Genomic DNA, 22,559 nt, shown 5'->3' with positions numbered 1-22,559 from the left:
ATTAATTAAAAAAGGAAACAAATTAGAAAAACCCTCTAAAAAGTAAAAAATAAGAATTAAATCAAATTGAGAATTTTAAACAAAAATATATAATATATTAACAAATATAAAAATGCACTGAAAAGAAAAAAATAAATTATATAAATAACCAATAAATAAATGTAATAATTATTAAATTTCAAAATTAAAAGTAATGAAAATATTTAGTTAAATAAAAGCGTGGCACAGTTTTTATAACAATCTTTTCGAATAAGTATTTATAGAAATTTGCTGTATTTTAAAATATAATTTTTGCTTAATGAGTTTGTTTAGTATATGTATATACTTTATTTATCTGTAATAAAATAACTCAAGTTTTAATTCTTTGATGGTTAAAATTTGCACCGAAATGACCTTTAAGGGTTAATAAGATTAAAAATAAAAATTAAATTTAGAAATCTTGCACAAAGTTATTACATTTTGACGGTAATCTGAAAAATGATTAATTATCATCATTATTATAATTGTAATCGTAATTATGAATCCATTAAATAAAAATTCATAATTAATTAAAATGAAACTTTTAGTGGAAAGAGTGCGTTCAATTTGGCTTAGATTACAAGCAGAATTTGAAGATGAACTTCAACTATGTGAGAGCACGTACAAAGAAAGCGAATGGGTGCATTTTCCCAGATTGACACTTGTAGCTAGTCAGTCTCAACTGGAAAGGTTCCAGCAGACCTTTCCTCCTCCTTGCGTCGTTATTGAAAATGAAAATGAAGATTATAAAAACTGCGCCACGCTTTTATTTAACTAAATATTTTCATTACTTTTAATTTTAAAATTTAATAATTATCACATTTATTTATTGGTTATTTATATAATTCATTTTTTACTTTTCAGTGCATTTTTATATTTGTTAATATATTATATTATATATATATATATATTTTTTTTAAATTCTCAATTTGATTTAATTCTTATTTTTTACTTTTTTAGGGCTTTTCTAATTTGTTTCCTTTTTTTATTAATGTTAATATTAATTAATATTAGTTAAATAAAAGCTTTTTTAAAAAATAATTTTTTTAATGCAATCAAATATATTTTTGTAATATTTTTTTTTTTTTTTTAATTATGAAAACAAAGTTTTAAAAGATATTTTTATCTTTAATTAAAAACCCTATAAAATATTATAGATTCACAAGTGTAACTGAAGATGAAGAATCATCTACAATTCACAATCACAATCACAATTACAATTCACAATCATCTACATTCATTATTTCAATTCTGAAATCATTCACAATAAGAAAAATATAGATAAAAGTTGAGTATACCCCTTCCTTTGTAAAATACTGCAATTTTTAGCTTTATTCAGTTGCCTTCATTAGCTGTCCCATTTCATTTTTTTCATAATACATTCCCATCATATACAGTATTCAAAAAAATTTTTAAATATCAGTTATACTTATTGATTTTATTCCATTTACTTATTGAGTTTATTACTTATATTTTTAATTAAATTAATTTAATTATAATAGCAGGAAGTTATACAAAATAAAGTTTTTTATTTCTTTCATAAATAGAACTGCACAATTATTTTCTCCTCTTAGAAGTTATAATTACTTACGAACCTCGTGCAGTATTTTGAAGATCTACGAATTGATTTAATGGATTTATGCTTTATTTGCAATTCATTTGTTTTATCACGTTAGTGCTTTTGTGATGCACAGAGGCATAAAATTTTAGAAAAATCCAGAAATACTTAAGGATATTCTATAAAATCCTGAATTAAGGAGAGTTACATTTTCACTGGCTGCAGTTAGATTCCTTATATCTTCCACAGTTTATATCAACCTCCACATCTTCTATTTGTAATTTTTTTCTTTTATTTTATTATTTAGTAGTGTAATTTGAAAGTTACAGCCCATTTCACCTCTTTCTAAAAAAAAAAAAGTAATTTATTTTTGCCACCTCAAATCTTCTTTTGAGAAAATTTCTGAGAAGGTTATATTTCATTGATTCCTGATAATGCTTTCATGGAGTTATTCGCCATTTCTATTTAAACTTAAATTTCCTTATCTGATAGAAAATATTATATTAACAATAAGTTAATTAAATTTAGGTGGCTTCATTTTTTAGTTTCAACCTTTGAAAAGTTTATAAAAAAAATGAGATTACATTTAATTAAACTTTAGGTGGGTATAAGCTAAAGAATAAAGTGAACTCTTTTGTATTACGTTATAAAAGTTCTTAAACTCATTTCTGACTCTTACACAAAACAGCAACAAATATGAATAACTTTATGACTAGAAAAACTATTAGAGTTTGCTTTTTATGATGTTATTTAAAAATTATTTTCCAGTAAAAATCCTTTTTATAAATAATTTTTAATAATGTTATCAACAGTATAAACATAATAAATTAGAAAAATACAAAATGAATGGGCCAAATGATGTAAGGAGTAAGAAAATAACCAATTATTTAATATAATTAAAGTTTACATCTTCAATAGAATAATACTGCATTACAGAAACCCAACCCCAAGTTGAATATAAGCACTGAGCATGCAGTCTGTGCCCTGGATGTCAGTGTGTTTGATAAATCACCCCATCTGTCTCCACCCTCAAATGTGACATCTACAGCTTCTTTCTGTTCTGCTGTAATAGCTCATAACTATTTCAGTAAACTTATATATCTTATTTATGTTTTTTTTCATGTACGTTTTCCTGCACAAACAATTTGTTGATATATATGGCTACATATTGAAATAGAGATTAAATTGTGCTTACATTTCTAAAATAGTCTGCATTGTATTTATAACTACTGTTCCACATAAAATATTTAATTATTTATTATGTAAAAAAATATAAAATAAATAACTCGCTCATTAATTATTTAGCTTTTCAATCAGAAAGCTAATTAAATCTTGCTTTTTGAAAACTTTTTCACTTGCACAAATAGATTGTTATTATTGATTTTAGTAATAATAATTTAAATTCTAAAATACCATTTATCCTTATCTTTACCTATAATTTTTTTTATTTAAATAATATTTATTTCTATTTCTTTACAACTAATTTTTATATAATTAGAATGTGATATGCATATTTACTATCAAGACAATACATTTATGATTACCATTGGACTCATCTGGGGTATATGACTAACAAAGACTCAAAAGGTTTATATTTATTTCCATGTTCTGTGCTGTAGCAATGCACGATATTCAAGTGCATTATGTGCATATGCTGTTCGAAATCTTGGTCTCGAGGAGTAACAAAATTTATTTAGCCTCTTTCACTGATTCTCACAGTTATATAGATTATTTTTTCCCATGAGCAGCAAAATACATTTAATTAGATGTTTTAGTACATTTTCCTGTTAAATATAACTTTATTATAACATAACAAATTATTATGTTATAATTTTAAATTATAACATTATTATTTTTTTATGTTTATTCATTTACTTTAATTATTTTATATTAAAGTAGTCTTCACTGAAATTATTATAAAATAAAGTAATTTTTTTTATCATAAATGCTGATGATGGTTAAAACATTTTGTTAATTATGAAGATAGTTGATTTCAGTCTCATCTTATGTTACTATATTTCACTTTAATATTTTTACATCAAATAAATAATTTTCCATTACAAAAAAAAAAAATTGGTTTTTATTAACCTACCATCTAATTCATTGTCTGACCGACAACTGTGGCATGGCATGCAACGAAATTATTCTTGTAAGCATTATGATAGAGAGATATTTCATCCATTTTTTTACTAAAAACAAAGTACATTTTTTTAATTTAAAGTAAGTATAATTATAACCTTACAGTACATTTAAGTACAACTAAACAGACCATATTTTACTATATCATTTGATACAGTAAAATGTTACTACTATTCTTATATATTCATGGGGCAAATTTTTTCATTTATATAGGGTGCATTACAAGACGTAAGATTGATAACTGGCCCTCATGGATATCTAAATCAGTGTCCACATTTAGACACAAGCTGTCCAACTTGTGGACAATTTTCATTGCTACAAAGTACTGTAGAACAATTATCAAAGAAGATGCAGGAACTAACTCAAAGGGTCAGTATTACATGTTTTATGTTTCATTTGATAAAATGTAATATAATGAAATAAAAAATCAAAGCTTGCAAAGTCTGGATGGCATAATTGAGAAAAAAGACTGTCAGTGGCAAAGAATAAACTCTATTTTGTAGTACAAAAATTTTGATGTAGAAAATCCATGATGACAATTCTAATTACATTTATATAAAATTTAAAATGAAATTGTAAATGAAAATTACAGTGACTTACTTCATCAGTGTACTACATATTGAAGTGAAGATAGCTTGCTATTAAAAATTACAAATTTGTTACTGTAGTGAAGCAGTAGTAATCAAAACTGAAATAATTTTGGTATTAATGTAATAACAAAACCATTCTTATGGAGTAGAAAATAAATAAGTAGCTGAGGTGTTTGGATTTTGAGAAATAAGGATTTCTAACCTCATTAGATTTCAGGGTGATTTTTTATAAATACAGGTGGTTTGTATTGTTTTGATATTGAAATACTGGAAGTACAACTATTGTAATTTCCTTTTTTGTACATAACTCACTAAAGGTAAAATAATTAAAAATTAAGAGTGTACAAAAATGCATTATACTATATTATTATAGATTATATTGCGTATTACTTCAAGATATTTACACAAAATAACTTTGAAAATTAAAAGTTAATTTTTTGTTAACTTTATTTCTTTAAAATATTAAATTTCACATTTTTGGTCAAGATAATCAACACACTATATTATTCAGGTTGTTTTTCAAAGCACAATATAATGTTTTCCTTAACTAAAATTCCTAACTATTGATACCATTTTATTCTTTACTTTCCATATAATCCTCATTTATTTTTTTTTTTTAATTTAAAGGAATCCAATATTTTTCATGGTACTTAGAGTGATTTCTATTTTCTAATGAGTATTATTCATCAAAGTTTAGAAACTGTAAAAGCATGCACACACTAATTCTATTTAGAATGTTTAAAAGAGTTTGGCATTCCTAAGATTATAAAAGACAAGATAGTGTATCATCAAAGGATATCTTAGTCACAAGCAACATAGTAGCTGGTGCAGGAATCCACTCCCATCCAGCATATCAACTGAAATTTCTGAACTTTGATGAGTAATAATCATTTTTTAATGCCACAAAGTGAGAAAATGAAAACAATATAGGAACAAAGAATTTAGACTTTTACTGATTTGTTACATCGTTTTATCTCTATTTTACCATTAGAAATTTAATATCAATACTGTCACTTTTATAAGACAGTCTCCTGCTAATGTAGTAAAGGGATGATTTTTAAAATATTAAAAATTATTAACAACTCTCAAATTTCATGAAAAGTTTTTCTCTCAGAATATATTTTCAAAGGGAATTATGCAGTCTCTTCTTTAATGTATTTACTGGGAGCATTACTTAATGTACTTATTTGGGCATTTTTGGAGGGCTTCAAAATGTCATTTTCCAGAACACCTTCCACTACTTCAGCAGAGAGTTATACTAGTATCTCCACTTGCAAAGGAGCTTCACAGTTATCTTTGAAGATAAGTCTTGAAAAGAGCAATTTCCATAAATTTTTTAAACTTTTGTTTTATCATATTATTCCACCAACTGGATGATTTTAGTGAGAGCTTACTAACTATATCTTTATTTTCCTATTTCTCACAAAACAAAAAACCCATTTTGAGAATGAGAATTTCCTGTTGTTTTTTGCATAGAATAAGTCATAACATGTAATTCCTATGGATGTCAAGAGTTTATCTTGTAATTGTTGACAAAAAGTGATATATGATGTTACTATTAAAATTTTATGTAACCTGTAACTATAAATATATACTATAAGGCTATAATTTAAATCAATTTTCCATGCAACTGTAACCAATATTAAGGAAATTATCAATAACATTCCCATTAAGAAATTATTAGAAAGAAATTTAACTTTGTATGAAGAATGCAATACCACATTATAAAATTAAAAAATTGATTATTCTTATCTTAAATTGTGTTGCTTGTAATGGCACTCTTTTATTTTTTATTTGTTTATTATCAGTTAGAGGCTGCTGAGGGCAGAGTTGGACGAATTGAAGAATGTGACTGCCAGAAATCATGTTCTCTCAATGGGTCCATTCATGCTGATGGAGCTACATGGCAGCATGGCTGTCAAATATGTTCCTGCGTGGTTTGTATGCCTAAATTTTATTTCAGTACTTGTATTTAATATTTTATGTTTAAATTTCAATATCTATGAATAATGAAAATTTTTTCATTATATATTTCAACTTCAGTTTAACCTATTCAAGAATTAAATGGAGTAGTTTGTTTAAAGTAAGAATTTTTTTTTAAAGTATAGAAATATGAAGTTGTGTATTTACCTGAATACTGTGTGATTTAAAAAGGCCTTCACAACTTTAAAAGCATATAAAAATGTATTGAGATAACTTACAGATTCAGTTGAGGTCTGATTTCATAGAAACACATCAAGTTTGTCACCCAACATTCACTTTGGTTTTGATGGATTCTATTTATAATGCAACATACACCTACCCAAAGTCGATTTCATTCCAGTCTGTAGCCAGCAAGTCAGGTGCTATCTCTGTAACTTTGGCATTAATTTGAAGTCTTAACTCAACAGGATCAGCAGACAAAGGTGGTACATAAACCTGATCTCTAATAACAAAACCCCACAAGAAAGAATCTATCGGAGTCAAATCTGGGGAGCTTGGTGGCATGAAATTGGTTGGACTTTCATGACCAATTCAACGACTGAAATTAGAAAATTTTAAAGCATGTCCAGACCAACAATACCATTTACTGTTGCCTCCTATAAGAAGAATGGGCCTTACAGCCTTTGTTTGCTTAGGACACAAAATACGTTGACCTTAGGGCTATCACAAACTTGTTGCAAAGTTTCATGAGGGTTTTTGCTACACCATATTCTTGTCAGTTATGGGAGTTCACCTTGCCACTGATGTGAAATGTTGACTCATCACTAAAAATAACGTTGTATAAAAATGTATCGTTGTCTGCAATTCTATTTATCATTTCCACACAAAACAGCAGCCAAGAAACTTTGTCGTCATCTGTAATGTGTTGAACCATGGTTAGTTTATCTGGCTTCAAGTGCAATCATTTTTTTCCAGCCTCCGTGGTGCGAGTGGTAGTGTCTCGGCCTTTCATGTGAAGGTCCCAGGTTCGAATCCTGGTCAGGTATGGCATTTTCACACATACTACAAATCATTCTCATCTTATCCTCTGAAGCAGTACCTAACGATGGTCCCGTTAAAAAAAAAGAAAGTGCAATCATTTACATAATACGTACCAAACAATCGTTTGTTGAATGCCAGTCTCACATGACATGTCAGGTTAATTTCTTCAGACTATGTCCAAAGCTTTCTTTGAGATGTTCCACAGCAGCTTCAGGGATGCAAGGGCGTCCCTCTAATTGTTTAATAGAACAACCTCCTCAACAGAGGTTTGGTTACAAAGAAAATTGGGGGCCTACTTAGAGGTAGAGTTTGATTCACTTCTGCGGCTGAGGTTGCTCAACGGGTGTTGCATCATGTTTTATGCTGATGATGGGCTCCTGCTGGTCGAAGGAGGTTCATGGCTTGAATTCCCCCCCAAGCATGCAGGATACTTGAGCTATGGTGTCATCAGCATAAGATAACGTTTAGCCCGAAGAAGACCACGATGATGCTCCTTAAAGGTCATTTAGCTGTAAGACAGCGAGTCTGCGTATTGATGTCAGGCCAACATATTAGACATGTTAGGTTCAAAAGTACCTTGGAGTGTTTCTTGATGAGAAATTGCAGTTTAAGAAGCACCTTCAATATGTTGTGGGGAAGGCCTGTAGTGCCTTCTTCAGAATTCAACGTGTGGTCAATCCTGATTGGGGTCTTAATTGTAAGACTATGAGTATTTTGAATAAGGGCATCTGCAAGGCAATTATGCTATATGTGACGCCTATTTGGGTGAAGAGGCTAAAATTTAAAAGCTATCACAATATTTTGTTACGGGCTCAACGCCTTATATTGTTGACTGTAATGGGTGGTTATTTCATGGGAGGCTTGGTGATCGCAGGTGTGAAACCAATAGACTTGATTGCGTCTGAGAGGCAACAGCATTATGTTGCTAAGAAGTCAGCTGAATTGACTTCAGGGAAAATAAAGGAGATAGAACAGCATGATGTCACTCTGTGGCAGGCCAGATGGGATGAGACAAAGTGTGGGCATTATATGCATGATCTTTTCCCTAATCTTGATTTGCGGGACGCCTCTTGGGTACACCCAAACAGGTGTGTGATGCAAGGTGGACTCTGATGTGTGTCTGCAATGTGGTTTGTTTTAAGATGCTTATCATATGATATATGAATGTGCTAGGTATGACTTAATGCTCACGAGGAACATTTGTCGACTTGATATTGGGTCGATGCTTGATCTCCGTGTTAATTGGAAAAACCAGGCCAAATGATTGATCGTAGAAAGTTTTATTGCATATTTGGTGAAAGAAAGGATCACTGAAGGAGTGTGATGTCTGCTTGGACTTTCCTTATTTATGTTTTAGGTTTCTTTTTGTTATTTTGTTTTATGCCTTGTTAAACTGTTGCTATTTTTGTTTCTGTTTGATTATAGATTTGTTTGTTTTTGTTAGTTATGTTTTATGTTACATTATTTATTTTTATAGTTTTGTTTAGTTAGATTTTTTGTGTGTTGAACTCATTTTTACCTTTTGGGTTGGAAGAATTAAGTTTCTTCGTTTTTAGAAAGTCATTCAGTCTTGTTTGAGATTTGGCTAGATGTGTTTTGTTTGGAGTTTGTTAGTAGGATGGGAATTTTTCTTGTGGCATTCGCATCGGTGGCTTCCTGGCAGAGGCTTGACTAAAAGATGTCATTGTTAAGGGACTAAAGTTGACCTCCAGTAAAGCCCATAAGGGCTAGGTACGGAGGGAGTGGTGCAGTGACCAGAACCATCACATGGAGGGTGTCTTCCTCTATGGGTTCAAGATGAACAGATAATGTAATATTTCTTGTTCTCACCATTGTTATTAAGTATTAACAAGGGGCAACATTTTTAAATTTAAAAAATCTAAAACTATTTTGTGACTTTATTTGTTAAGTATTTCTGTTAGCGATATTATATTAAAGATAATAAAAAATTACTTGTATTTCAGGCACTTTTTTTATTTTGTGTACTTTTAAAGCTTAACAGTTTAATCAATTTAATGGTTATTATGCAAAATGGATAGAAATATTTTTGGGCAGATTTTGATTTCTTGTTTTCATGCAACTCTTATGTTTAACATTTGTAAAATTTCTTTCTTCAGTTACTTAGCTATTCCAAAACTATGGCCAGAAAAAAAAAATGTTATTATGTATGTACCTACACGTCTATATTGCATCTTCACTTACCACCAAATCTCCATGCAAATTTCCTTATCGAACTGTTTAACTTAAGTACTGTAAAATCTTTGTGTCCTGTGAAATTGGTGAAACTGAACACCACAAAAACAAAAACCTTAAAAAGAACACATCTTTAACAACTTCTTTAAACAAGGAGGTTAAAGTAAAACATCATGGAAACAAGTTATGCAGTCTAGGAGCTTTCGATATGTAACCTTTTATGTGTTTTCATAGACAAAAACAACACCCCTTTATAAATAGCTGTTTGTTTTGGGTTGACCATCAAAACTACTTCAGCATTTTTAACAGAAATCTTTTGATGTAATTATGTTCTCAGCAAAATAATATAATTTTGAGATAACTGAATTAATTCAGCAAAATCCTCTTCCAGCCTCTATACACCGAATGTATTTTTTTGTTAAGAGTAAGTATTAGTCTTGCCATGCACATTTGATACTCTTTTTGAATTCCAGCTCAGTTTCTCACAGTATTATTTCTCATAACATTATAACGATAAAGACAACCTAATATATGATAAATCTTGTTGACATTGTACTCTTCTGCTTACAAAACCAATTTTGCAAAACATTTTGTAACTAAATGCTCTGTGTTTCAATGACCACCACTACTTCATAATTATTGAACAAAATTAACAGGTGTATAAGATGACACTGATTGCTAGTGGCTGTAGTGCATGCTCTGCATTATTATGACAGCTGGTTTATTCTCTACAACCAATTTGAAAAATCAGTGATGGAATAGTCCTTATAGTTGTACAATTTACTATGATTTTATTTGTTATTTATTTATTCTGTGTAATATATATAAATTTGTTTATTCAGTTACAGTTATCTTTTTTTTTTGCAATGAAGTTAAGAAATGAATCTTGAAACTTATGAGTAAAAGAAAACAGTTATATTAAAACAACCACCTAAAATGTTATCAACAAGTATGAAATTATCTTAATATAACAGTAATTTTGAAATACTAGAGCCCATGATCATTTTCAAATATATTACATTTTCTTTTGTATTAACCATATTTTATCATCCAAACACTCACTTATAAAACTCTGTAACACAGTTTCCTGTAAATATAAATATTAATAGTAATTTAGGAACATATAATTAGAAAAGGTAGTGACACAAATTAGTAATGTTACAAATATATTTATTTTCATTTCTCATCAAAAATTTCATTGTGATGTGTGACCTTTCACACTTAACCAAATTAAAATCTTTGTTTTAATATATTCACAACTGACTAGAAGCTAGTTCATTTTCTTTCTGTGCACACTACATGCCTCTGAGTATAGTTGACACAACAATTTTTAAATAAAATTAATGGAATTCACGAAATTCATACATAATTTTTTATATATACAGAATTTTGTCAAGCAAAATCTATAATTCCTGTTAGTACAGTTCATTTCTAGTTACACTATTTCATGCATTGTTTAACTGTGCAGTTAATTATACCATTCATCTGACCTTCGAGCATTCTTTTCTAAATTATAAGATATACTTATTGAACATCAGATAGTCAAATCTCTTATGTATAAAGCGGTGTTTATTCTGTAATATGATAAATATATAGGTTATGCAGTCTAGGTGCTATCATTGTGTAAACTTTTGTAAAAATAAATTTCTTCGAAAATGTTAAGCATAAATACAGAGTTGTTTAACAAATAAGTCAACACTGAATGCACTAATGAAAATAATAAAGATTATATATTTAATATTCGGTGAGTTAAGGAAATGTATTAAATTGTGTTTCTACTATCTAAAGCAATATGTTTTTTCAGCATGGAGAAATTCAGTGCAGACCAGTTCAGTGCCCCCATATCAATTGCAAGAATCCTGTTCACAATCCTGGAGATTGTTGCCCAAGTTGCCTCAGTAAGTACCATCATATTTTATTCATTTTCATACAATAAATTTAATATTTTTACTTAAGATAAAAGACAAAATTTAAATTATTATGAAATTTAAATCATTACAATATAAAACAAATTAAAATGAGTATACATTGTTTATCTTAGCTATTGTTCCAGAAATCCAACTTCTTTTAAACAGTTCATGTTTATTTTGTGAAACATGAATATCAAGCATAATGCGATATGACTTTTATTATTTAAGATATGAAAATTCATAAAGTTTGCTGTTTTTTTTTTTTTTTTTTTAGTAAGTGCAGTTACTGATATTTTCTATATTTCACTGTTTCAGAACAGTGTTACTTGAGAGGAACACTGTACGATCATGGTGACTCGGTCAGTTTGAAGCAGTGTGTTCAATGTGAGTGCAGAGATGGCTCTATGCACTGTACACGTATTGACCCTGAAACAATGTGCCCACCACTTAATTGTCCTGTTCAAGAACAGTTTAGTGTACCAGAGGAGTGTTGCAAGTTCTGCCCTGGTAAGTAAATACATAATTTTTTTTTTTTTTTTAATTAAATAATTCCATTAATAAACTGGTGTAAATTTTGTACAAAATGTTCTATGTCCAGTTATTCATTCTTTAAAAAAAAAGTGAAACACTGAACAATGAATACTATTAAATTCAAAGCAATTTTTAAACTGTTTTATTCAGAAGATTAGATGATTACTACATTTTTGTTTTAAACAAATATTTTCTTAATCAATCAGAATTTAATACTCATTTTCAGAAATATTAAATTCTGTATATCCAACTGCTATTATAGATTATTTTGTACTTTATTTTAATTTTTAGCATTATAAAACTGATGAGTAATCTTGCATAACTTACTTTCTGATCAGTAATGTTTTTTGATTACATTCAGAACGTCTGATGAAATCACATTATTCTATTTGTGTTATGCTAGAAGAAATGTTAATAGTTATTGTTTTAAAGATATTTTTAGGGTAATCATTTTGTAAATATAACCTTGATAATTTATATTCATCAATTATCATAAAAGAGTTCAATTAAGTTTTTAAGTCAGACAAACAATTGGTTTTTTTTTTTTTAATTTATCATTTAATGTATATATCTGTACTTGGGTAGCAATAATTAAAACTAAACTGTTGTTTTTAAATGTAAGATATATTTTTACCCTGAATAAGAATACCAAATGTCAGAGAAAATGATATTTTGTATATGTCCACATAAAAATTATAAGAATTACAAAAGAAAGATTACATTATATAACATTTCTAATTAATATGATGTTCATTAGAGATAAATGATTTTGTCATCATTCTTTTTAATAATGATTAATTTTTCAGTTGCTAATAAATTAAAAATAGCTATTATTCTTATCTGTAGGTGTTAATTTATTTAAAGGCTATATTAGGTGAGATAATAACATGTATCAATAAATTAATTATTTTGTGTTTATAGAATACTATGTTTTAAAATATGTCAATCATCACTAACTTTTCCTTAATTTTTTGGGTACTAAAAAAAATATTCTACTCAATCTCCTGAAGAAAATAAGTTAAATTTTTTCTCCATTAATATATAATGTGAACAACAAATTTCACTTGAATAGCAGCTTGGACACCTAAAGTATGAAGAAAATGGTCTTTTTTTTTAAGAAAAAAATAATTAATTTAGGTAAAATTATTTTATTATTACTGTTTGATCTAACATAAAATCTTATGCTATGATAATAATACTAAGTAAATATATTATAAACCAGTAGTTTAACCTTATAACTTGTGAATAATTTTAATAAGTATTTTTATTTTATGTCAATGTAATATATACTTTGGTAACATATGAAAAACACTAACTGATTCAAAGTAATAGTATATTTTAAAACTAATATGACAGGAGGACACAATAAAAATGTAATTCTATTTTTTAACTGATCACTGAAATAAAATTTTAAGAAGGGATATATTGGGTAACAAAAATGAAATTCTTTTCTTTAGTCGATGTGACCACACTATTATTTTCTTTTTTACTGTTAGGAGGTTTTTATTTTTAACTTCATTTAGTTAAAATATATTTTAATTAAAGAATCTTATAATTTTAAACTGTCATAAAGTAGATCTAAATGCTTGTATTACCGGTGTTCTTTCGTTCTTGGAATTCAAATTAAGAGCAGTGTTGCAGTCATTCTGAGACTGGATAAAATCAAACTTTTAAACTTTACTTAAGCTTGTTGTAGGAAAAGTGCTGTGGTAAAAATAAATAAGATTTCTAATCAAAATAATCCAACAAAATAAAAAGTAAAATGCAGATTGATACGATGGGATGCCCTTCTACAATATAACTTTGGTTAGTTTCTATAAAACTTTTCTGGGGTTCAACTATTTCCTTCATTTTATGTAGAAATGAATTTTTTCAGTAAATATTAATAATTAAGTAGTAGTTTATTTAGTTGATAATAATACTGAATGAAATGACAAAGAGTTTGTTATGAAGTAAATACAATAAATTGGTTTTTAAAAAAAAATCACTTAAGCATAGTTTGTTTTTATTGCAGTTAATATAAAATAATTATAAATGTTATATCAAATTGTATTTCTTTAAATGAAATAAACTAGCCAAGAGTAAATTCTTTAACATTTCTCTTTCAGAACGCTTAAAAGAAAATTATAAATGTTAAATCCCAAAAGTTCTAGGAACACTTTTCTTTACTTTCTGTGAGTTTGGCCATTGAGGACCATGTAAAGTATCATATTGTGCATTCATTTCTTTTCTTCTGGGCATTATCTTTTCTGGTCTGTTAATAGTTCTTTCATCTTGTTTTTGGCTTCTCTTTTCTGACCAGACATTGTTAGATTCTTTTTTCTCCTTCTCTTGGGAACTTTTGAAATATTTTCAGTTTTCTGAACATTGTACTATCACATTCTAGAAAAAATTTTATATTAATATATATATATATATATATATATATATTTTTTTTTTTAAATGGGGTTTTTCATAGAAGATTTTGTAATTCATTCATTCAGTGTAAACCTTATCAAAAAGTTTCAAGAAACAATATTAAACTCCACTTCAGCTATACAGATGTTTGTAGAAACCATTTTTGAAGTTCCAAATGGAAGCTCACCTCCTCTTTATGAAATATTTTTTAAGATTTATTCCTCAAGAGTTACTTTAATAAAAAAAAAAAAATTATTATAGAAATTAAAGCACACAACATTTTTAATAATCTCAAAATAAATTTTTTTCAGAATTAACCAGAGTTAAATTTATAGTTCACACCCAGAAAATTAACTAATTCAAGATGTAAATAAATGCTTATTATTCATAATAAAATTCTAAACTTCAGAATGAATATTAAAAAATTATTTGTAAAAATTAATGTGTTAATAAAATGAAATTAATTAGCCTTGCGTTTAATTCTTAAAACTGTCATCAAATTTTTATTCCATCTTATTGCTTGTCTGTAAAAGAATCAACTAAATACTCTTTAAAAGCTTTTGCCCTTTTTTCATTGCTTCATGTTTATCTATGGCATCTGTTGATCTTAATCATACTAATGAATTAACTGGTTATAAAGATGTTTACTGATTTTATTTTTACAAAGCATGATGGAAAAGTGTCTACTAACAAGTAATATCATTTTACCTAACTTGAGTTATCACACAAGTACGTTAATGAAGATTATTTTAAAAATGCAGTATTGTAAATCACTTCATTATCATATTCAGTTAAAAATATTATACTTTAGATCATTTAATGTAATTTTTTCTTTTTTTTTTTATAATGACAATTATAACAAAAACAGTACTGTGGTGCAATTACTTGAGAAGTTAAATTACATAAATTGACAGTCAAAATTACTTAGGCCTATAAACTTCTCTAAATAGTAATCAATTGTTTTTTTAATAGTGGAATAGAATTGTTAGAAATGTTAGAAAAATGAACATAATAACAGGTTAAAAGGTCTCTTATTTTGAGGTTTATCATAAAAACCAAATTCAAACATAGGTGGAATAACTTTTTATTAATGTGCTTCTCTACATAGCTGCCTTAGAAAAAAAACAAACCACATTTTTTAATTAAACAATTTCTTTTCAAAAATTACATATATTAAAATAAAAATGGGTTGTTTGACAATTATGTTTAATAAATGATTCTATTCTATTTTGAACAGTTAATCTCAAGTGAGATTACTATATTAATCTGAAGTATATTCCCTTTGTGAAGTGTAATCTGTATTTATCAAAATTATAAACAAAATAATTATTTTTTTTTTTTAATACATAGCCTACATACAGTTTTTAATGCATTAGTAAATTACTTATTCAGTAAAGTTTTTCTGCAATGCTTTTAACTCTGCTTCCACAAGCTTGTTGTAAATTGCGTGCAATTTTTTTCTAATCCAAACATTATATGTTATTTTTATGATGGTGTAAATCTTTATATTAGATTCTACTAATAATTACATAATTGCAAGCATTAGATTGCTTTTAGTGTTAGAAGAATGTTTGTTTTCCGTTATAGTAGCTGTAATAATATAAGGTATTGGCAGACGCCAGTCTCATTTCCAAATGCTTAAATACTTTTTAATCAAACATATTTTAAATAGTACATGCTTAATATTTTTCAGTTAAAATGATATTAAGCTGTGCAACTGTGTTTTCCATTCTGTATTTCTGTAGTCATCGTAACTCATGTTTATACAAAAAATGAATTCAAACTAGATTTAAAATATTGTATAACATAAGATTTAGAAAATTATTTTCGATAATCATAATCTGGAAATGAGACTGAAGCATGTGCGCCTAATATAGACTAACATAGATTGCTAGTTTGCTGAAACTAATGGAATGTGCATGGAGGTGTGGACTACTGTGGAAAGGGACACGATTGTCATGTCAACGCAAGCTGCCTCAATCTACAGACTACGTACGCATGTCACTGCAACTCTGGCTATGCTGGTGATGGCCATACTTGTCATGGTAAGCTACTTTAATAATTCTTTATTAATTAAATGTAAAAAGAAATTATATAATATTTTGATAATTTTTATTAATTCATGAAATTCACATACACAAACTTGTATTAAACACGCTGCCCAGTGTGTTAAAATCAATAACTAACAACAAAAACCACCCATGAATACACCAAATTAATAATAAGCTGAATGCAAACTTAGAATTTACAAAAGAAGGCTATTTGTATTTAAGGATTCATTATCAGTTATTGAAAATAGCTGCCAGTTTTAACATGAGGAAAATGTAGTGCATTCTCTGAGATAGTATTTCAAAAACTGATGATGAATTTGTGGTTCAAAAAGTGCTTTTTCATGTAAATTGGTCAGTTTGCAATAAGCTATTAATCTAGTGTTTCATGGCTGGTTTTTGCTGGATATATATATATATATATATAGAGAGAGAGAGAGAGAGAGAGAGAGAGAGAGAAACTAAATTAATTATAAATAATAGCATTCACCACAAAATTTATAAAAGATCTCTCTAAATACTCAATGCTGATCAATATGCACCTTAAACTTGCTAATCATTAGAGCACAATTTTAAAACATCAAAAACTCATTTTAATGTTAATTGTAGAGAAAATATACTAGTTTATATATATATTTTTTTTTATAATTATTATTATTATCATCAAGACTCTTAACACAAGCTGGCACCTTAGAACTGAATAAAGTACTGAAAAAATAAACTCCTGCTGGTCAACTGCTTTTTATCAGCATTTTAATAACATTTCAACATGTATAATTATTTTTTAAATAAGTTAGTTGATGTTGAATAATTTAGAATTTTTTAATCAGTGCCAGTAACGTTCTAGGAAACTAAAACAAAGTTAAACTCCTTTTTTGTAGTAGTATATCAACATGTATTTAGTATAATTTAGAATGAGCATAACTTTTCAAACACAATTTTAAAAATTTTTCCCTAAAAATTGGAGAACTTGCCAATAAAATTAACTTAAAGTCAAACTTAAAGGTATATAAAAAAACCTAAAAAAGGTCTATATAAAAAAAAACTTTTTACCAAACAGAATGTTTTGAATTATGAAGATTAATTTCCATTTTAGAAGTACTAGAAAATATTTTCAACTTGGTAATTCATTTGAAACTTTTCAATCTTTATTGCAGCTTGTATAATCAATTATTTCTGAAAAAACAAAAATTGGCCATAAATAAATTAACACAGACATTCTAACTGACTTTGCAGCACTGCAATAATTTTTTGTTTTACTGTGGAGTTTGTTTTAGTATTCTTTTCATGTAAAAATTTAATTTAAAATATAAATGTTAATAATAATTTATTACAGAATGATTATATGCATATTTATTTATTTTATATTATTATTATTTAATGATATTTTATTTATACAATTAAAAATGAATCCAATAATTTTGTATATTGTGCAGGCTTCTTAGGCCACAAATTAAAAGCTGTTGCAGAAAGTTTTAAAAATTTCAAATGCAATTTTTTATTGAATTCTTTACATTTCACTTATATATAAAGAATACTTACACTAGATAAATGTGCTCAAGGACAAAGTAATCTTTTTCTGAATTGTAACTTCTAATAAGAAACCAGTTGGATTATACTATTATTAAAGTTTACAGTTAAGTAAACAGCACTAGCCAGTTTTTTCAATCAAGTGTGCAATGGAACTTTGTTTTTAAAAATTGATAAAGAAAAGTTATGATAAGCAGTACTAGAACAGAAAAATCAGGCTCCGTGGATACACCAAGTAGTAAGAATGTATTTTATACATCCAAACTGTAAACTTCATGTAAGAATTATAAAATTACTGATATTACATTACTCATCAAAGATTAGAAAGTTGAGTTGAGTCTCAGGGTGGGGATGGATTGCAGATTCAACCAGCTTCTTGCCATCATGACGTCCTGTCACAACACACTGGCCCTTCCATTGTATTTTTAATGTGCCAGCATTAATAAAGATACCCCAGGTAAAACTACTATGCAACTGTGTGTCTATGCTTTCTAAATTTTCATGAGTATCACATATAAACAAAAAAGCTTACATCATAAGCTTCATGATAAAAGAAACGTATTTATGGAAAAGATTTTATAAATACATGCATAAAGAGAAATCACTGAATTATTAAAAAAAAGATTCAGTAACAGTAAGATCCCACAAATAAAACACTTTGTTTTTAATGAATTCATCAATAACTTAATGAAAAAAGTTATAAGTTATTATTATGAAATAAGAAATATATTACAGGATTGTCTACACTTGAAGAAAATTGTGCAACTTTAAGATACTAAATTATTATTATTTGTGCAAATACTATATTATAATTTAAATTGTTTTAAAGAGACATCTACCTTTCTATTTTTCAGAGAAAGTATACAAAAAGATTATCTAGTTCCTGGCAATTTAAAATTTCTTAAATATTATAAAATTAACTTTCAATCTATATTTAAGTTAAATTTAAAAAATAATAAATTGCAAAATATGCATTCCAGTCCCAACACTATTGTTATAACTACTGTCAAAATAGGTGTAATATTAGTCGAGAAAGATCTGGAAGAATAATTTCTATGGATTTATGCAAGTAAAAATAATTTTGAATATTTTAAAAAGAGTTTCACATTTTATCATACAGTATTAAATGAATGATTTAAAACATGTTTGCATTTTTCTTTTCAAAATTTGAATTATTTCTAAGCATTTTCTAGAGATTTAATCTAAAAGTATTCTGTCATATATTCATATTAATTTTGATGTATATTGATTTGACCTTTTTTATTGCTATTTAAATGATTTAATTAATCTGCATATTTTTAACTTTTATCACTATTATTTGAGCATAATAATGTTATAGAACTCTGTAGCAGATATTTTTAACCACACTTTTCAAACAATTTTTATCTGATAAGACTACTTGAGTTTCAAATAATTCTGCTTTTTCAGCATGGAAAAAATTGTGATTTTCATCTGCCATTTTATTTATTTAAATCATCCTGTTCTGGAATATAATTTTCAGAAAAGATGAATGAAAGAATACCATTTTTATATTCAAAATCTTTTATGAAAAATGGTCAAACAGTTGTTAGGAAAATATACAAACAAAATTACTACCCTTCCTTCTAATGTAGCCAGGTAAAACATTTTCCAATTATATAACTGCATAAACAAATACATCTACAAATTGAAATAATACATGAGAACCAAAAGTTACTTTACAATTAATTAATATTCTGAAAAATCTATATCCCATGTTATTTACACATGTAAATAAAATATAGTATACAAATAGTTTTTTTTTTTTCACTGTGCTGATAAACGTTTCTTTCAGCTGCATACAGGCCTACCCACGCATTTATTAATGATGGTTGCTACTCTTTAAGTGGATATTGTAGGATGTTGGGATATTAAGTGTCACATGGAATACTTTATCAGGAATTTCAGCTTCAGTCAGTTAATTATGCATGTGTAGTTTCTAAAAAAATCTCTTTCTTAAACAATCTCCAAAAGAAAAACTCTGTGGGAGTAATGTCTAGCACTAAGTAGTTATGTTCCTGAAGTGATCAATTTTCACTGTAAAACTCATGCATCATGAAAATAATTTAACATAGCAGCCATTACAGTATCTCTTGTTACAGCCAGTAGTTTGTCATTAGTGTGAATGGGACAAAAATTGCATGAAGCTGTCCTGATAACATTCAGGCTCAGTATGCTTTTTCACAAAACACCTGCTTAACTCCAACCTTCTTTAAATGCAACTGAACATGTAGAGACTTTAACTCAGATGTATATCATTCTTAATTACACAACCATATAAGTAAAAACATCACACTGAAAAACAGTAAAACTCAATAAACCAGCATAGTAATAAAATTCTTTCTTTTTTCAAGTGCTTGAAGTTGCATAATGGGAAATTATAAATACAAAAAATTATATAAAGGAGATTAAAATAACCAAATAAAATACACTCATTGTACATTGCATTATCCCCATCATGGTGCAAACAGTTTTTTTAAATGGTTGTAATTACATTTTTAAAGATTGTAAAAACATTTATTTCATATTTGCTAAAAAAAAATGTGAAAATGTAAAGTCTGAAATTTTGTCTTGCATGTCTTAGGTATATACTTCAGAAAAGTTCTCCTGTACAGCTTGCAGAACAAATTTACTGTTGAGTGTTGAAAATAATGTTGTAATGCTTTTGTACACAAGGAAACATAACATTCAGACATTATAATATTATAAATATTGGAATATTTTCATTATACTATGATAAATTTACCAATATTGTGATAAAAGTTTGTTTCACATTACTAAGAAAATAACATTTTTACAAAATTAAAGAAAATAAATTTTTTTAAGTAATAATTTTTAAATGTAAACAAACAGTTCTTAACTGTAATACAAAGTACATTATTGCATGCATTAATAAAACAATAAAAATCTCCTAACATTAAATTTATCAAAATAAAATAATACTGGACGTGAGATTTGAAAAAGATAGATTAAAGAAATGTTTATCTGTAAATAATAATACACAGCTTTTAATAGAAAGCTATGAAAAAAAGGAGAATAAAGCAGACTAAATACTCATCTATATTTCGAGGATCATTAAGAAAGTTTTAGTGCTGACAAGAAATATACAAAAGTTTTCAGAAATTTTTTCAATGTAGTCAGTCATCTTGCAATTCAATACATTTAGACCGACTTTCCAAATTTTGATAAGTCTAATGTGATTTGTACAATACTGTAAAATAAGTGATAATCTCAGCTTTGACCTTAGCATTTGAAGTGAATCTTTGTCCTGCAAGCTATTTCTTCTGGTTTGGGAATAGTAAATAATCATTAGGAGCCAACGAATACGGTTCATGTGGAAGCACTGGGAAGCGTAGGTCACAGAGTTTGGTGACAACAACCCATAATAATAATGTGCTTACATGTCATGACATGATAATGTGAAAGAGAACTTTCTTTTTGGACAGACATGGACATTTAACCTGATCCAATTGGTCCAGAAATGAAGCATAATACTCGCCGGTGATAGTCCTGACTTTTTCCAGGTAGTCTATGAACACTACACCACGAGAATCCCAAAAAATTTATTGAAGAAGTATTATTTTTTAAAAGTCATTTTACCTATAATACATTAATGCAATCAAGAAATCACATTGCCCAAATATTTTAACTTATTAAGCTTCTCTCCTCTCATCATCAAGATCAGAGTCTTGCCTTTGCTTAATGCTAAAATTTTGAAATTTTATTATAAAAATCATTCTTTAGCCATCCATTAGTTTCTTTCTAAATGTTAACCACATCACTAAAAACTAGTTCAAAAATTATATTTTGTAGTTCTGATCTATTTAATGATAATAATCAAGAATCTAACAGAGTAAGAGAACAGGAAACAATTTATTGTATTCCTCAATGATTTTTAAACAAGCTTGGCAAGAGATATACAGCCTATAAGCAGGTCTCATATCTTTTAAAGAACATTTTTATCTTCTTCCTTAATGATTTCCTTTTCCTCCCAATTTATCCAATCATCATTTCATTTTTTCTTTGTCATAATTGTTATATGCTTATTCAGAGCTTAATTAGATACTAGTCCTTTTTTTCCCTCCTCTGAGCCTTGCATCAGCTTTTTTGAACCAAATAATAACCTCCAAAACTCCTGATATCATAACTATCTTTTTCAAATCATGCTTATTATTCTTAATCATGCAAATATTTTTCATTATTTACTATAATATTATTTTTAGAAGTATTATTACTTTACTTAATTTTTGCTTTTATATCATGTACACAGCAATAATTAATCATAAATTTTTTTCAGATGTGGATGAATGTCGGAACGAAGGAGGCCTTGATGGTCATCACTGCCACAGCAATACTAAATGTGTTAACACAATAGGAGGATACGAATGTCAGTGTCTGCCTGGTCATCGACGTCTTGATCGATTTAACTGTGTAGAAATTGATGAATGTTTAAGCGGTTTGCATGAATGTGATTCTCATGCAACTTGTTTAAATACCCAAGGAAGTTATCATTGTCAATGCCATCCAGGTTATTCTGGTGATGGATACAATTGTACACGTTAGTATATTATATATTCAATTAAACGTAATCTAGTTTACTGTCAAATTATATTAATTATTAGTAACATAAATTATATCTTAGTAAGAATATTATTTTTGACTT

At 27.5% G+C, this 22,559-nt stretch overlaps 1 protein-coding gene across 2 annotated transcripts in view; it reads left to right on the top strand.

Annotated features, from left to right (window-relative positions):
- LOC142319163 (protein kinase C-binding protein NELL2-like) overlaps positions 1 to 22,559 on the top strand; it is a 316,057-nt gene that overhangs the window by 236,976 nt on the left and 56,522 nt on the right. Inside the window, exons 6-11 of one of the 2 annotated variants that reach the window (XM_075356145.1) lie at positions 3,929 to 4,084; positions 6,114 to 6,242; positions 11,267 to 11,360; positions 11,688 to 11,879; positions 16,226 to 16,345; positions 22,194 to 22,454. In XM_075356145.1, the coding sequence (XP_075212260.1) occupies positions 3,929 to 4,084; positions 6,114 to 6,242; positions 11,267 to 11,360; positions 11,688 to 11,879; positions 16,226 to 16,345; positions 22,194 to 22,454 (952 nt within the window). The remainder of the gene's footprint in view (positions 1 to 3,928; positions 4,085 to 6,113; positions 6,243 to 11,266; positions 11,361 to 11,687; positions 11,880 to 16,225; positions 16,346 to 22,193; positions 22,455 to 22,559) is intronic. The other variant, XM_075356146.1, reaches the window with a different exon arrangement.

This window comes from Lycorma delicatula, chromosome 2 (genome assembly GCF_047948215.1).
Source record: "Lycorma delicatula isolate Av1 chromosome 2, ASM4794821v1, whole genome shotgun sequence".
Classification (NCBI taxonomy): domain Eukaryota; kingdom Metazoa; phylum Arthropoda; class Insecta; order Hemiptera; family Fulgoridae; genus Lycorma; species Lycorma delicatula.
This window is presented reverse-complemented; position numbering and strand designations above follow the sequence as displayed.